At 51.0% G+C, this 16630-nt stretch overlaps 7 protein-coding genes across 7 annotated transcripts; 4 read left to right on the forward strand and 3 right to left on the reverse strand.

Moving 5' to 3' along the window:
- Window positions 1-555: 555 nt before the first annotated feature.
- Window positions 556-2462, forward strand: AO090701000282 (ATP-binding cassette family ATPase ARB1; the record flags this gene model as incomplete). Its single annotated transcript, XM_001823095.3, has 2 exons — window positions 556-1140; window positions 1194-2462. 2 exons carry the CDS (start codon window positions 556-558, stop codon window positions 2460-2462), a joined length of 1854 nt encoding a protein of 617 aa, XP_001823147.1.
- Window positions 2463-2990: 528 nt separating this feature from the next.
- On the reverse strand, window positions 2991-4349 carry AO090701000281 (TFIIH complex kinase subunit CCL1; the record flags this gene model as incomplete). The annotated part of the gene is made up of 2 exons (XM_001823094.1): window positions 2991-3914; window positions 4005-4349. The coding sequence occupies 2 exons, from the start codon at window positions 4347-4349 to the stop codon at window positions 2991-2993; spliced, it is 1269 nt and encodes a 422-aa protein (XP_001823146.1).
- Window positions 4350-4951: 602 nt separating this feature from the next.
- AO090701000280 (E2 ubiquitin-conjugating protein UBC1) lies at window positions 4952-5811 on the reverse strand (the record flags this gene model as incomplete). Its single annotated transcript, XM_001823093.3, has 3 exons — window positions 4952-5126; window positions 5187-5491; window positions 5551-5811. The coding sequence occupies 3 exons, from the start codon at window positions 5809-5811 to the stop codon at window positions 4952-4954; spliced, it is 741 nt and encodes a 246-aa protein (XP_001823145.1).
- Window positions 5812-6617: 806 nt separating this feature from the next.
- On the forward strand, window positions 6618-8198 carry AO090701000279 (proteasome regulatory particle base subunit RPT2; the record flags this gene model as incomplete). Its single annotated transcript, XM_023237391.1, has 4 exons — window positions 6618-6620; window positions 6699-6764; window positions 6826-7891; window positions 7945-8198. The coding sequence occupies 4 exons, from the start codon at window positions 6618-6620 to the stop codon at window positions 8196-8198; spliced, it is 1389 nt and encodes a 462-aa protein (XP_023092067.1).
- A 261-nt stretch (window positions 8199-8459) lies between these two features.
- Window positions 8460-10241, forward strand: AO090701000278 (WD40 repeat domain-containing protein; the record flags this gene model as incomplete). The annotated part of the gene is made up of 1 exon (XM_001823091.1): window positions 8460-10241. The coding sequence occupies one exon, from the start codon at window positions 8460-8462 to the stop codon at window positions 10239-10241; it is 1782 nt and encodes a 593-aa protein (XP_001823143.1).
- A 926-nt stretch (window positions 10242-11167) lies between these two features.
- On the forward strand, window positions 11168-13685 carry AO090701000277 (DUF803 domain membrane protein; the record flags this gene model as incomplete). Its single annotated transcript, XM_001823090.1, has 2 exons — window positions 11168-12170; window positions 12238-13685. The coding sequence occupies 2 exons, from the start codon at window positions 11168-11170 to the stop codon at window positions 13683-13685; spliced, it is 2451 nt and encodes an 816-aa protein (XP_001823142.1).
- An 850-nt stretch (window positions 13686-14535) lies between these two features.
- On the reverse strand, window positions 14536-16167 carry AO090701000276 (uncharacterized protein; the record flags this gene model as incomplete). The annotated part of the gene is given in 7 exon segments (XM_023237392.1): window positions 14536-14690; window positions 14739-14985; window positions 14999-15039; window positions 15115-15333; window positions 15375-15444; window positions 15520-16029; window positions 16099-16167. 7 exon segments carry the CDS (start codon window positions 16165-16167, stop codon window positions 14536-14538), a joined length of 1311 nt encoding a protein of 436 aa, XP_023092066.1.
- Between the last annotated feature and the right edge of the window lie 463 nt (window positions 16168-16630).

Genomic DNA, 16630 nt, shown 5'->3' on the forward strand with positions numbered 1-16630 from the left:
GGTGCCCGAAGGAGACTAGACTGCGCCACGACCCGTGCGGTGACGTCGGAAAGCCCAATCAGAGGGGCAAAGAAGCAGGACCCACTGAAGGAATTTTTGAAGGCGTCCAAGAAATTCAGTCACATCCTTCAGTGTCCTCTAAATCTCTGTTTTCTTCCCTTTTCTCTATCATCTCTTTGGGGCGTTATCAACTTCGGTTATCGCCACTAGACCGTTTCCCTGTTGCGTTCGTGGTCTATATATTATATCGTCTCATTTCTCTCTTGTTCCTTTGTCTCGAACCAATTTTTTGGGCTTCGTCTCACCCACCGATTACTATTCCGAGTGCTCTCTATCGATAAGGGCTTCCAAGAAAACTTCACCCCACCCACTCAGAGGAAAAGGCTTTTGGTCGACCCCCTTTGACCCCGCTATTATTTGATCCACTCACTGGAAGTTCTTTTTTCTCTTTCTTCCTTGCCTTACCGACAGGCTTTTGATCTTTCCTCCTTTCCGTCTCTTGACGCTTTCCTCCACCCCCCCCCTCCCCTCCTACCAACACATACCCTCGACAAAATGGTGTCTGCTTCCAAAGCCGCTCGTTTGGCAAAGCGTGCCGATGGCGACTCCAAGAAGAAGCTCGGCAAGGGAAAGAAGAGCGGTACTGAGTCCCCCCAGGTCGACAGTGACGTCCCGGCCGATGATCAGCCCGCCACCACGACCGAGAAGATGAAGGAGGTTGAGAAGCTTACAGCACAGATGGACAAGCATGGCCTTTCGGATCGTGTCACGACCGGTGTGCTCTCTTCCATGGAATCCTCTCGCGACGTCAAGGTCACCTCCGCTTCCCTGGTGTTCCACGGCAAGGTCCTTATCACCGACTCTACTCTCGAACTGAACTTCGGTCGTCGTTACGGTCTTCTGGGTGAGAACGGCTGTGGCAAATCCACTCTGCTGAAGGCTATCGCCCATCGTGAATACCCTATCCCCGAGCATATCGATATCTACCTGCTGAATGAAGGTGCCCCTCCTACTGAGCTTGGTGCCCTGGAGTGGGTCGTCACTGAGGCCCAGAACCAGCTTGACCGGATGGAGAAGCAGGCTGAAGATATCCTGGAAGAGCAAGGTCCTGACAGCCCTATCCTCGAGGATCTGTATGATGTAAGTTATCTTTTCTCCCACAGGTAGTATGGATTACACTAACTTGCACTTAGCGTATGGACAAAATGGATCCCTCCACTTTCCACACTCGTGCTTCCTTGATCTTGACTGGTCTGGGATTCAACAAAGTTACCATCAACAAGAAGACCAAGGACATGTCCGGTGGTTGGCGTATGCGTGTGGCTCTTGCCAAGGCTCTGTTCGTCAAGCCTTCCCTGCTTCTGCTGGACGACCCTACTGCTCACTTGGATCTCGAGGCCTGTGTGTGGTTGGAAGAATACCTGAAGAAGTGGGAGCGCACCCTCGTCCTGGTTTCCCACTCCATGGACTTCTTGAACGGTGTCTGTACCAACATGATTGATATGCGCATGAAGCAGCTCCTGTACTACGGTGGTAATTACGATTCTTACCACAAGACCCGTAGCGAACAGGAGACGAACCAGATGAAGGCATACAATAAGCAGCAGGAAGAAATTGCCCACATCAAGAAGTTCATCGCTTCCGCCGGTACATATGCCAACTTGGTTAGACAGGCCAAGTCGCGTCAGAAGATCCTCGACAAGATGGAGGCCGATGGTTTCATCCAGCCCGTTATCCCCGACAGAATCTTCAGCTTCCGCTTTGCCGAAGTTGAGAAGCTTCCCCCTCCCGTCCTGTCCTTCGATGATGTCAGCTTCTCCTACTCCGGCAGCTGGGAGGATACCCTGTATGAGCACCTTGACTTCGGTGTCGACATGGATTCCAGAACTGCTCTGGTCGGCCCCAACGGTGTCGGCAAGTCCACTCTGCTGCGCATCATGACCGGAAAGCTGCAACCCATTGGTGGTCGTGTCAGCCGTCACACTCACTTGAAGTTGGGCATGTACAGTCAGCACTCTGCCGAGCAGCTCGATCTGACCAAGTCGTCTCTTGACTTCGTCCGCGACAAGTTCCCCGAGAAGAGTCAGGACTACCAGTACTGGCGTCAACAGCTCGGCCGTTATGGTCTGAGCGGTGAGTCTCAGACTGCTCTGATGGGCACTCTGTCTGAGGGTCAGAAGAGCCGTATCGTGTTCGCTCTGTTGGCCATTGAATCCCCGAACATGATCCTTCTCGACGAACCTACTAACGGTCTCGATATCCCCACCATTGACAGTCTGGCTGATGCCATCAACGCCTACAGCGGTGGTGTCGTTGTCGTGTCCCACGACTTCCGTCTCCTCGACAAGATCGCCAAGGACATCATGGTCTGTGAGAACAAGACCGTTACCCGGTGGGATGGTACTATCGGCCAGTACAAGGACCACCTGCGCAAGAAGATGATTGACGCCGGTGCTGTCTAAGAAACGGCACGAAAAAAAAATGAAGGAAAACGACGCTTCTTGTTATGATTGGAATGTCAGAGACGACAATGAAAACTCAAAAGCTGCAGGGGAGTTGAAATCAAAAAGTTTCTTACAGGAGAAATGATCCATCCTGGGTGATATAGTGACATTGGCGGGTGACGGTTTTCTTTCTTACATACATATCTGGTGATATCTGCTTCTGCTTGTTTGGGTTGCTTTACTTTTATTAGATGGTCTGTCTGTGTTTCATACCTCATCCCCTGCTAGACCCCTCGCGTTTCAGGGTTCAATTTATATTCTTATATCTTTCTACGTTTTTATGGTTTCACCGTTTGTTATAGACATTATGTAGGACTTTTGTTTTGATGGTCCTTGGACCCTCTCGCCTGCACTCATGGTAGGGTTATGTTTAATGACGAAGGCATGAAACAACGGAGCAGCAATTCAGTTGACCATATTCTAATTATACACAAGTCCAAAACACCATTACTTATTTTCTATAATTTACAACACTAGCGTAACGTGCTATTGAGGCTGTTGCGCCTCCTTCGTCCGTTGCGTCACTAATTCACCTCCAAATATATCATTCGGCTGTCCCCCGTCTAACTTGCGCTTCTTTGCCAGTCGCTCCATCTCGCTCTCAGAGGTTGCCGGATCACCAGCCGCTGCTACTGCTGCCGCCGCAGCAGGGATACGCTTCTGGCCCGCTACTCCAGCCTTGTCCGGGTTCTGGCAGTGGGTGAGCTTCTTCCTGATGCGTCTTAGGTTCTTCTTCTGGTCCGGATCTGAGGCGAGGGGTTTGTACGCCTGAAGGAGGTGAGAGCAATCAGTCAAGGTACGGAGGAGCTTCGTCCTGAGCTCATAAAGCGGGGATCCCTGCTGCTGCTGTTGGGGTCCGCCCAGCTTAGTCTCGAGATAGAACTCCGCTAGCGGCTTATCTGCGATCATGAACGCAGCGAGCCAGATCTGGGACGGCGTGTAGAGGAAGTAAGCGTCTGTCATTTGGGCGGCGGATTTGAGGATCTCGCGGGTGTTGTGGTGCGCGCGGGCAAGTCGGTTTGTGATGGAGGATGAGGATGTAGTCGGTGATGCGGGGAGGGAATGGAGTTTGCGTTTGAGGTCATCTGGTGTCTGGGTTGGGAAGTGTGGTGCTGGTTGGCCCATGCCTTGAGATATGGCTTGGAGTTCCATGATGCCGCCTTCGAGGCCGCGGAAGGGGTGCCGGACGTCGAACGTGAAGCGGAGGCTTTGCATGACCAGAAACTCAGGCTGGATTATGTCTTCCGGTGTTGTGCCGCCGGGGATTACTTCTGCGAATTGGCGGAGGGAGAGGTAGTAGTTGTCTGTTTTTGTGGCGAGGAAGAGGGCGCAGAGCATGATTGATTTCGGGTGGTAGGTCATTGGGGAGTTGGTTAGGTAGAAGCGTCGGAGGTATTGGATTGCTGTGGCCTGTTTGGAAGGGGTTAAATATTAGTTTTTGGTTATTGGTTGCTTCTTTGGGTGATTTGTGTATAGATGGTAGAGGAGGGTGTGACGTACCCGGACTATTGTTGGGAGTGGAGGTTTGTACATCTCCCCTAACTCTATGATCTGTTCGCAGAAGTATCGCACCAGCTGGTGCTCTTCTTCAGGTGTTAGGCACTCGATCTCCGTCTCTTCGCCGCCTGCTTTGCTGTCTGCGTCGCTTCCATTCTGGTTTGCTGCTGGTGTTCCCGCTGCGGATGAGGTGGCTGATTGTTGCGCCTCTCGCGATTTTCGGAGTGCGGACCGTACTCGCTCACTGGCGTTTGCGTTTGTCGTTGCGCGTAGGGATTGTAAAGATGCCTCTGTGTAGGACCAAAGTCGGAACTGGGATGAGGAGCGATAGAAATCGTCTTCGATCATGGTGGGTGAAGGGATGTGCGCTCAAGCGAGCTTTCTTCTGTGTATTGTATGGCGAATAAACGTATCAAGTACTCAGATTGAAAACGTATCGATTTACTGGAAGTTCACCCGAAGTGTGGATCTGTGGCTAGTCATTGACCCATACTTGGAGAAAAGTGAGTTGTTAGAGTTAAGCATTGAAGATCTGAAGGCGGAGAGGAGCTTAAAAGGCCCGCCACGTGCTTATCGATAGCACAAGAACTACGTAGTACATATGCTATTTATTATTTTCTACTTTAAGTATCACTATCTACCGTTCATTGAAATCCAGGCTAGAAATCGTAATTTACCAAGGAAATGCGACGTGTTGCTTAGAACAAGATATAGAATAGAGGTTGGAGAGTCGACTAAATATAATTCGCTACATTGGTCATCATTGCATGAGATCGTTCTCAAAACGAGAACACCTTAACATCAAGTAAACATGTGATGGGTAATAAGCTGGGCTGAAAAACAAGTAAGAAAGTAAATTAAATCTCGCTAGGCATCACGCTTCGCCAGCTCCATGTAGCATGCATAGTCGTAGAAAAATAAATAGCCGTAGGTATTTACCGTCGCACTACTTACGGCTCACCTAGGAGCCGTGCAGTAACGTCGCCCATGTAGGCCTCTTCTAATTCGTAGTCTTCTCCGTTCATCCGATCAATACCGTAGTATTTGAAGGCGGCCACTACACGGTCCACATCGAAGCCCATGCTGCAGAAGCGGTCGATCAAGTCTTTATTGTACCCATCATATCTGGAGATTGACGTTAGGCAGGTCCTTCGAGTAGAAAGGGGAGATAACCGAGAGACGTACTTAGCTAAATCTTCCTTCTCCTGTTCCTCCCTTGACTTAAGCTCTTGCTGTCGCAGCGATTCGTTAGTAGCGCCACCACTACCCTCTCCCGCATTCTTGCTAGGAGCCCCAGCATACAGAGTAGCCCAGGTTTGGGCAACTCTCTCAAATTCCTTTGGTTTCCGTAGGAGCATAGTGGCAACCTCAGCGTCTTGAGGATCCTTAGGCTCGGGGGTGCTAAGCAGAGATTGTAGTGACAACAGAGCGGACTTGATGGTGAGAACGGGGGACCACGCCGACGACAGAGTATCAAGGCAAATAGCTCCCTATGCAATCGGTTAGATACCTATTCCACTATGTCTTAACAGCATATTTAGAAACCCACCGTTTGGCTACTGATATTCGGATGCCAGACCTTGGTATGGAATTTCATTACTGGCGGCCGAAACGGATAGTCCGTTGGTATTTTTATATCCACAACGTAGGTGCCGCCCTCATACGGAGTACCTGGGGGCCCCGGAAATGTACCGCGTAGATGTGTGAGGTCTTCATCGCTGCCTACTGGTTCGGCTGTGATCCCAGACTGCGTATCGGCGTGTATATCGGCTATTTCCTTTGCGATACGCCGGGATCGGTTGGAGGCCATGGTTTTGGGTTTAGGGTTTCAAGTTGTGTGAGGTAAAGAAACGGGATATAAAAGGGGCAGTTGTGAGAATTTTACGGATGGGTGGTCAGGCGTCAAAGGTGAGCTCGCAGCCCAGGAACACTACGCAAAACCGAGCTACAGATCCACCTTGTTAGCTGCGATCACATACGGACGGTTGAGCATATTATGTAAGAGTGAGATGTGAGAAGGAAGGTAGAAGGGTAAATATGGTATTTAGGGCTCAAAGGTAGCGAGAGAACCTTACCGGTCAGAGAATAGTTTTGTATCGTGAGATGAGGGGAATGCGCCGCGGGGGAATGAGGGCTCGTCTGCTGCGGATATACTACTAGTTCAAGTGGGACGAGATCAACAGGTGAGACAAGCGCCGAGGAAGACAAAGGCGGTTTTTGAAATTCTTTGGAAGTCGAGATATAGGATTTTTATTCAGTCCAAGTAATGTGTAGTACGTTATTGTAGATATGCCCAAAAGACTAAAAATAGTTTCGAGTAAATCTGACGCAGCGGCTATTGATATTGACTTGTTTGATAGACGCCTGATTCGCGAGGCATCTAAGTGCCATGATAGCTCCGGGTCACGTGCGAGATCACAGCGGTGGCCAAGCCCGACGGATGGCGACAACGACAACAGCTTCCAAGCTCGCCGAAAGCTCATCGTCATCCTACATTATCCCCCCATCTATCATCCAACCCCTGACTAATAGAGTCGACTTCATTATAATATTCCGGTTTAGGTATAATTAGAGTAAAAAGAACATCTTGTTGATTCCGCGGCACACACTTGGACTATGGTTGGTTCCCAACTCCCACTGTCGTCACCCTCTCACCTAGCCAAAGTACAGTCTCTCTAACAAGTCATTCACAAACAGGGTAACCAGCAGTCCAACATCGGCGGAGGCCCCGGGGGCGATGGAAGGGATGATAAGGATAAGAAGGTAATTTCGGTTGCTTCGTTCAGACAGCTCTATCCGCTTACAAAGCGTCCCTTAATAGAAGGACAAGCCCAGATACGAACCACCTCCTCCTCCCACGACTCGTCTTGGACGTAAGAAGCGCAAGGCTGCCGGCCCAAGTACAGCTTCCAAACTCCCCGACATCTTCCCAACGTCACGATGCAAATTACGATACTTGCGAATGCAACGGGTCCACGATCACTTGCTGCTAGAAGAAGAATATGTCGAGAATATGGAACGTCTACGCAAAACTAAGGCACAGGCAGCACATGATTCCGTCAGCAGAAGCGAGTTTGATATTATGGACCGAAATGCAGACGAGAGGGGTCGCGTCGATGACATGAGAGGTACCCCCATGGGAGTCGGCAACTTGGAAGAGTTAATCGACGACGACCATGCCATTGTTTCCAGTGCTACCGGACCAGAGTACTACGTTTCCATCATGTCCTTCGTTGATAAGGACTTGCTGGAGCCTGGTGCCAGCATTCTGTTACACCACAAGTCTGTCTCCGTTGTCGGTGTGCTCACCGAGGAGTCCGACCCCCTGGTGTCCGTGATGAAGCTTGACAAGGCACCGACGGAGTCTTATGCGGATATCGGTGGTCTTGAGACTCAGATCCAAGAGGTTCGAGAATCCGTCGAGCTTCCGCTGCTCCACCCTGAGCTGTATGAAGAGATGGGTATCAAGCCCCCCAAAGGTGTCATTCTCTACGGTGCCCCGGGAACCGGAAAAACGCTGCTTGCCAAGGCAGTCGCCAATCAAACAAGTGCCACTTTCCTCCGGATTGTCGGCAGTGAACTGATCCAGAAATACCTCGGTGACGGACCTCGTTTGGTGCGACAGATTTTCCAGGTTGCTGCGGAACACGCTCCTTCCATTGTCTTCATTGATGAAATTGATGCCATCGGTACGAAGCGTTACGACTCAACTTCGGGTGGTGAACGAGAAATTCAGCGTACTATGCTTGAGCTTCTTAACCAGTTGGACGGTTTCGATGACCGCGGAGATGTCAAGGTTATCATGGCCACTAACAAGATTGAAACACTTGACCCTGCTTTGATTCGTCCTGGTCGTATTGATCGAAAGATTCTCTTCGAAAACCCAGACCGTACGTGTTACCCACTATAAACATTAAATCATCTGCTTACTAACATCCTCCAGAAAATACCAAGAAGAAGATCTTCACCCTGCATACATCCAAGATGTCCCTCGGCGATGATGTCGATCTCGACGAGTTTATCAACCAGAAAGACGATCTTTCAGGTGCAGATATCCGAGCAATCTGTACCGAAGCCGGTTTGATGGCTTTGAGAGAACGTCGTATGAGAGTGCAAATGGAGGATTTCCGCTCCGCTAGGGAACGTATTATGAAGACGAAGCAAGACGGAGGCCCTGTGGAAGGCTTGTACCTGTAGTCGATCTGTTGGTGGTGTACCTAGTTTAGTTCCAATGACGCAAACGCATTATACGGCGTAGAATTTCTCATACTTTATATATATAAAGCATAATTCTGTCGAATACATTTTAGATGACAGGCGAGGGTCAATGACGGCACCGAGAGCTTAATTTGCAAGCAATACAAACATTGCAAATATTGCAAACTAAACGTGATATCGCCGCCGTCAAGTCATTTATTTCTTGCGAAATCTAAGTAACTCCGTGCAGTACATCTCATAATGGACGGATTCGATGAAGAAGCTTTCAAGAAGTTCTTTCCAGGCAGCTTCGGGAAACAAGAAAGAAAGACTGATGTCAACACTCAGATAGACCGCACCAAGCGGACACATGTATCTGCCAAGACTACCGCAGATGATGACAAGGCAGGTTTGATTAGCGACGAGCAAGCTAACGTTCAAACTGGAGCTGAAGACCGAAAAGACAAGAGTGAAAGCGACAGCGATAATGAGTCTGATGATTCTGACTCCGATGACGAGGACGAGGACGAGTTTCCTGTCTCACACGAACTTGTCCTTAAAACTCATGAGCGCGCCGTAACAACTCTCACAGTGGACCCATCAGGCTCGCGTTTAATCACAGGGTCAACAGATTGTACGATTAAACTACATGATTTCGCTTCAATGACCCCTTCGACGGTGCGCGCCTTCAAGTCCGTTGATCCTACCGCGAAGAAACAGTCCGCTTTGCAGGAGGCGCACGCCGTGCATTATGCTGCGTTCAATCCCCTGTCGCCAGGCTATGTCATGGTCGTTTCTGCTACACCCCAGCCGAGAATCCTCGATCGCGACGGCGAGACCATTACTGAATTCATGAAAGGAGACATGTACTTGAGAGATCTTCATAATACCAAGGGGCATATATCGGAGGTTACCAGCGGCGCATGGTGTCCCACCGACGAGAACCTGTGTGTTACTGCAGGATCGGACAGTACGGTACGTATATGGGACGCCAATATTGGGCGGTCACAGAAAGAAGTCATAATGCATAAGTCAAGAGCGGCTGGATCCGCTGGTCGGAGCAAGATGACTGCTGTTGCATGGGGTTCCCCAAAGCAGGGTGGACCTAATGTGCTCATTGCTGCTGCCCTTGACGGAAGTTTAATGATGTGGAGTGGGAATGGGCCATTTACTCGACCTAGTGGTGAGATACGGGATGCTCATACGCGCGACACATGGACTAGCGGGCTTGATATCAGCTCGGATGGAAGACTGGTTGTCACCAAGGGCGGTGACGATACTATCAAGCTCTGGGATACTAGGAAGTTCAAGCAGCCGATTTCAACAGTGGCGCACCCGTCCAGCTCCTCCCGATACCCGACTTCGAACATCGTATTCTCACCCACATCCGCGAATGTCCTCACGGGCTCGGAAACTGGTCATCTACACATTTTGAACCCCGCGACATTGAAGCCGGAATTGGTCACACCGGTCACACCGGGATCGCCTTTGATTACCGTTCAATGGCATGAAAAACTCAATCAGATCCTCACTGGCTCTGCCAACGCTGAGACTCATGTACTTTACAACCCTGACATGTCGTCCAAAGGTGCCGCCTTGGTTATGTCCAAGGCACCCAAACGCCGGCACATTGATGATGACCCGAACCTTACCATGGACCTTTCACAAGGTATCTCGGGTGACAACGTTGTTGTCGGATCGAACGGTGTGCCCCATTATAGCTCGGCAACCTGGTCTTCCCGTCACCCAACCATTGGGCTTACGGCGTCAGGACGGCCCAGGGATCCACGGAGACCGCATTTGCCAGCAACGACTCCCTTCGCCAAGTCGCAGCCGGATGAGAAACATATTCGCGAGAATATTCCTCTCAGTTCGATGCGCGATGAGGATCCCCGAGAAGCGTTGCTGAAATACGCCGAGAAGGCCGAGAAGGACCCGGTTTTCACTAAGGCATGGAAGGAGACTCAACCGAAAACGATATACAGGGAGATTAGTGACGATGAAGGCGAGCAAGAGCCGGATAAGAAAAGAGCCAGGCGATGATTTTTCGTATAGTTTCATGCGACGGTGCCTATGAGAATATAAACCTTCCTTGTCACATCATTTAGTGGTAGCGATTGTGACGATATAATAATAAAGTTCACCGCTGCCTGGGTGCACAGATGCATACGAGTACTCAGATGATTTGACTAGTATGTATACTCGCATCTCAGCTGCCCGATGACGTTCGGGGTAAATCCCTACCGGGATAGTCATTAGTCAGGGTTGAGCCAATCAATCCACTCATACTTTCAATAGTGCTGTTCTTCCTTCTTCTACTAAAATACATTAGCTTGGAAATCCTCCCCCCAACTTCTTTCCGGTTTTCCTTTCACGATGCTGCGCTTGGGCTTATGCTCACCCTCTCTAACTAGCGGTATTGCAGGTGCGACCGATCGGATCTTAGTTTACTACGCCCAGTAAACTAATTTGACTCCTGACGTCGCCGGTGTCTTTCGGCTACCTTCCGCCAACAGACTCCACATCGCAAATCGTGCTTAACACAAACAATCGTTCGATTCGCACAAGGTGGATTATTCATAGACTCCGTTACCTCTCCTTCTTCTATCCGGTAAAGGTACAACCTGGTAGTTAACTGCACTGGTAAAAAGGTGGTGTCTCACATCGGAGATTTAGTAGTGTCGGAAGTACGGCAATGTGATTCTCCTTAACAGCATGAACACTCGTCCAGGGTCAAAGTTGAACTGAACCCTGAAAGAATTCTACTCGCTGAAGTATCGGAGGCGAACCGCGCCGTTGCCTGCTCTCTCCTGATTTAGACACAGCGAGTGGTGGATAATCAATAATCTGGGGCTCAAACTTTATAACGATTCCCTTCGACGGTGACAGCGGACCTGTCGGAACGCAATCCCTCCGTCCCTATACCCTGCCCCTTCATTCCCCTTACTTTTAGCCTTCGAAAATCCCGGATGGCTCACCTCCACGAGGTGCCTCTAGCAGCGGGTCTGCTCACGACCTTCGTTCCTTCCGCCGTCCCCACGCCGACCCTCTCGTCGTTATATGTTTCCCCTTCTTCCCAGCCATTCCCGACGTTGGCCTCGGACCCCGGATATGACGACGGCGGCGGAGGTGGGGGAGGAATGCATGAATGGTCTTCACTCATCGGCATCGTGACTGCGCTAATCGGCAACATCCTGATCTCCTTGGCCCTCAATATTCAGCGCTATGCCCATATCAGGATCGAGCGAGAATGGGAGCATCAAAAACTACAAAAGGAGGCGGAATGGAAACGTGCAAATCCAGGCCGGGGGTCGACAGACACTTATGGTTCGGTTGCGGATCATGAATACAACGACTACGAAACTCGGGGTAGAAACAAATCCCGCCGCTTCGCTCGTTATAGGGACGAGTCCCCAGAAGTTAGGTTCGTCCATCATGATCAGCCCCATATTGATCTTGGACCCGAGGACGATGATGAGATGGACACGAATGCGCATCAGGATCAAATGGATGAGTCGTTCATGTCGGATCGGACTGTGCGACCGGGGGATCTGCGCCGGAAATCATACCTTCGCTCTCCGTACTGGTGGGTCGGAATCGTGTTGATGTGCGTCGGCGAGATCGGAAACTTCATGGCATATGGTTTTGCTCCAGCGTCGATTGTTTCCCCATTGGGCGTCGTGGCCTTGATATCGAATTGCGTCATTGCTCCGATTCTGCTGAAGGAGAAATTCCGGGGACGCGACTTCTGGGGCGTGGTCGTGGCGGTCACCGGTGCAGTGGTAGTCGTTCTCAGCGCTAGTTCGTCCGAGGAGAAGATCGGACCGCATGATATCTGGGTGATGATTACCCGCTGGGAGTTTGAGACTTATGTAGGCATTTCCACCGTGTTGATCATTGGGCTCTTGTGGGCAAGTGGAAAGTATGGGTCACGAACGGTTTTGATTGATGTTGGGCTCGTGGCACTTTTTGGTATGTTAACATAATAAGCTTCCATCCGTTTGTACTCGCTTGGACGGCCACTCATTCTCGTGTCTAGGTGGATATACTGCCCTATCAACAAAGGGTGTTTCGTCACTGTTGTCCTTCACTCTATGGCATGTGATTACCTTTCCAATCACCTACCTTCTGGTTTTTGTCCTGGTTTTCAGCGCTGTATTGCAGATTCGCTACATCAACCGTGCTCTCCAGCGTTTTGATTCCACCCAGGTGATCCCAACCCAGTTTGTGCTTTTCACACTGTCTGTCATCATTGGAAGTGCGGTGCTGTACCGGGATTTCGAAAACTACACTCTTGACCGTGCCGGGAAGTTTGTGGGCGGTTGTCTCCTGACCTTTCTAGGCGTATATTTCATCACCAGTGGCAGGGTCCGCAATGACGACGAGTCTTCGTACTCTAATGACGAAGAGGAAGCTATTGGTCTGCTGGCAGGAGAGAGGTACCGTGATAGCGTCGACATGTCACCTCCTGCGCGTCATGTAAGAGTGCAGAAACCTTCACGGATTCCTTTGGAAACCCAGGCAGAGAATATGCAGTCCCCCTCCGGGTCGCTCCTTAGTCACGGTATTGAGGGTATTGACGAGGGCCAGCGTACGCCCCGGGGTGTTTCATCTGCTGCTCCATCTTCTCCCGTTGGTTCATTGACCGCCGACTCTCTCACCGGACAGTCTCTACAGCCTTCCCCTCCCATGCACCCTAACTCTCTCCTAACTAATCCTTGGGCTGATGCTCATGAGTCGGCCATTGTGACCCCCAAGTCCGAGCCCCAAATCCCCCAAATTGACCGTCCAGTCACTCCTGAACAGTCGAGGCCGACAACATCTGGCTCACCGGTTCTTCTTCGTTTCCCACCAGCGCCTGGCATCGAAGACAATAACCTCAAGGTTCCTGCCGCCTCGGGAACGGAAACCGCATCGCCAGGGATCCGAAGTAGTACGGTTCCACAGACGCCACCGGCACGCCGACTACGGAATTCGATATCGTCACGTTTCTCGCCTGGCCCGCTACTTCCGACTATCTCTGCCGGGTTCAGTGCAGTGGTAGCAGAGTCCCTACGCCGTGGTGAAACGAGTCCGGTAAAGGATCGCAAGTCCGTGCGGAGGCATCGGGGCAAGCAACTCAGTACAACCATTGTAGATGGTTTTCTTCGCAGCCGCGACGGCGAAAATGCCAACATCGATGAGGGATTAGGGCCCCGCGGTGTGCTGCCGACGGCAAGGTTTAACTCCACCGGCGATATTGCCACCGCTCCTGTCACTGCAGGACAATCCACCACTACTTTGGATACAGAGGATGCTCCACAAAACCTGCAGCCCGATGGCTCTACTTCTGTATCTCGGATTCGAAGCCTAAGTGACTCCTGGAGTGGAGGCCTAGCATGGCTGGGTGGCACTTTACGCAAAGTGAATGGCCACGGCAACGGACATGAGCAGATCGCCGAGTCACAGACTAACGAGGAGGAAACTGGCGCAAATACGCAGGCGTAAAAACACTCTTCAGGGTGGCTGGCTCACTGGTATTGTTAATACATATTGCATTCGCGTTGAGAGGCTTCTTGGGTAGACTCTAGTCTACCAGCCAATTTGTTGGCATTTTGTAGGTTATAGTGTTTAATACAGACTTTAGAGGTTCCACTGCGGTCGGTTCATTCCAGCAGTATATAATGGTAGCATGACGCAGACTATACAGCATCTATTAGTCAAACATTGATTGTATGTACTCGTCGAACCTTTAATATATTTGCCAATTTGATCCCGGTTGCTTATATGGAACATAGTAATTAATTCTCCGAGGAAACCTGGTGTGATACAGGGACTACTCAGTGATGAATCGGGCGGTTACAGTGGTAAAAAAAGAGCACGGTGAAATTTATTCTCCCTTGTTCTCTATAGTCCTGTACCCGAACTAAAAGACATCTATATATCTATTGAATCCTATCTAACCACCAACACCCAAAGACCCACAGATACATAAACCCACCCAGATACATCTACGAAGCCCAAGCACTCCTCAAAGCCGCCACAATCGCACTAGTCGGCCAAGCATACTCAAACTCCAAGTCCACCAAAAACCTCACCAACGCCTCCCTCTCCCCGGGATCATCAAAATACTCCCCACAAATCGAGATGCCAACCGCACTGGTCACCAACGCCGGCGGCCCCGCCCGATTCCCCAACCCTAACCCAATGACCCTCCTCGTAATAGCCCTTAACTCGGCCTCCAGCCCACGGTTCAGCGCCCCGGCCCCGGCCCCCAACCGCTGCATCCCCGGATTCGACACGGCGAGTAGAATCCGGGCCAGTTCCATGTGCTGCTCTGCTACAACCTGGCTATCGTTCATAAGCCAGATAGTCGGGAAATAAGACCCCTTCTCCGGTTCCGGTGGTACATGGTAAATCGGTTTATACGAAAGAGGTTTATGGTTATTCCAGTGTGTTTCGAAGGCCTTGAGACTCTTCCATTTTTCGAGCCGGGATGCTTGCGTCGGGTATCTGGTGTTTGTGTGGCTGTCGAAGGTGAAGTTTAGGAGGTCGGCGCACCAGACCAGGATGCGGTTGGCCCAGATGAAGTCGCAGGTTGTGGGGAAGGCGTTGTAGTCGTTCTTTGGGGAGATGGGGAGCCGGACGGGTCGTTGGTGCAGGAATGCGCTCCAGATTTCTTGCCGGAGGGCGATGAGGCAGGCGGAGTGGCGGAGGGAGATTGCGGGCGAGGAGTGGATGTTGGTGTCGTGCGTTGGGCCGTGGATTGTTTGGGCGGCGTAGAAGGAGTCGTTGTTTTGGGTGTGTACTATGAATTGGACGGCTTTGAGGTAGGCTTCTGTGTCTGTGCCGATTGAGGGGGCTGGTCTTGGTTAGTTTGGGGCTGTGGAGAGGGATATGTTGGGGAGGATGGTTGGGGTTTATGGGCGGGGAGTACCGTCTATTTGCTCGTAGAAGCGGAGGATGGTCGCTGCTGTTAGTACGTCTTCGTTGTAGTCTTCGTTTGGGTCTTTGGAGATCTCGATTAGGTATGAGATGCAGATGTTGTGGTAGCGGATTGCCGAGTCTTCGCTGAGTCTGGGCAGCGGGATCCCGTCGAAGATGACCGTGCCGTTGATGTTGTTGCGGCATTTTAGGGCCTGGCGCATGTGGCCGGCTGATGCGGTATAAAGAGCGTATCGAAGTACTGGGCAGAACATTGCTCGGCCGGGGACTGTGAGCGCGAAGTGTCGGTCTCGGTCTGTGGAGTCGAACTGTGGGCGGTTAGCTGTGTTCGCTCGTTTGCTTGGGATGGTCATGCATTGCTTTGATTGTGCGATGGGAGTGGAGGGGAGAAGGGTACCCAATGTGCAAGCTTCTCCACGAAGTAGCGTATCAAGCATGCTTCCTGTAGATCACTGGTATAGGAGGCATCCGAGAAGGTTTCGGGAACGCCTTTCAAGGGCCCCAGGCGGTAATGATCGCGCTCTGCTGGGAAAGCATTCGAGGGTTGGTCGGTAGGTTGAGACAAGCATTCATATGCTGAAGTCTGGGCATAGTAAGATGCCGACTGTGGAGACGTTTCGTTGGAGTCAGCGACTGCATTGAAACTGGAAATGCTATAGTGCCTCGAGTCTCGATGACTCTGGCCTAGCCTTTCTCCCTGGTGGTTATGGCTAGTGTTCGTCGAGGTAGATGCTGGCAGTGAATGTGGTTTCTGGCCCTTTCGCCATATCATGGAGCTGGGGGATGGAGAATTATTAGAGCCTGTGGCATCAGGCAAGCTCTCTTCGACGTCATCATCGTCGTCAGCGTCGCCGTCGCTCTCTTGACGACCATCCGGGTTCACATGGACATAATGAAGTCGACCTTTCTATAGTCAGAAACGCGAACAGTTGGTGTACGAGTGTCCCAAATAACTGCAATGAGCGGGATGGATTACCTTTCCGAGGCAGGCCAACCCATTTCTGGTCAGAAGAGAAATGAAACCTCCGTTTCGGTATTGGCTCATGTCGAAATTTGAAGTTCTTGGCACTACGGTCACATTTTGAGCTGGCCTGTCTGCAGCTTTTGCAGGGGCTGCCTCCGTCGCCTATTGGTAGCAGTCAGTACCAAAGGATGACCTGTTCGCACAAGGGCCCTCCCTGGAGGGCTCACATCGCAAATGCCGATCTGGATGCTCTGACGTTAGTGCGTGGAATTCTACCCTTTCCGGATGGTAGTACTGACCTTTGCATCTCCTACACGCAGCCGGCCTGTGCTTTCCAGGACTGCTCATTTCCTATGTCTGGTCGAGGGCTGGAGATAACCACATGGTCATCGAGATGGTAGTTGAACATGAGTTGTGGGGGAAAACTGTGGGGAAACTTGGGGTAAAATTTCCCCGCTTGGTTTCCGGCCAAATCCTTTTGTGGTAATCGTGTGGACCATTGGGCGAATCAGAGGCCGACAAGGTCAACCTCGCTGCTCTTGAA

This window comes from Aspergillus oryzae, chromosome 5 (assembly GCF_000184455.2).
Source record: "Aspergillus oryzae RIB40 DNA, chromosome 5".
Taxonomy (NCBI): Eukaryota; Fungi; Ascomycota; class Eurotiomycetes; order Eurotiales; family Aspergillaceae; genus Aspergillus; species Aspergillus oryzae.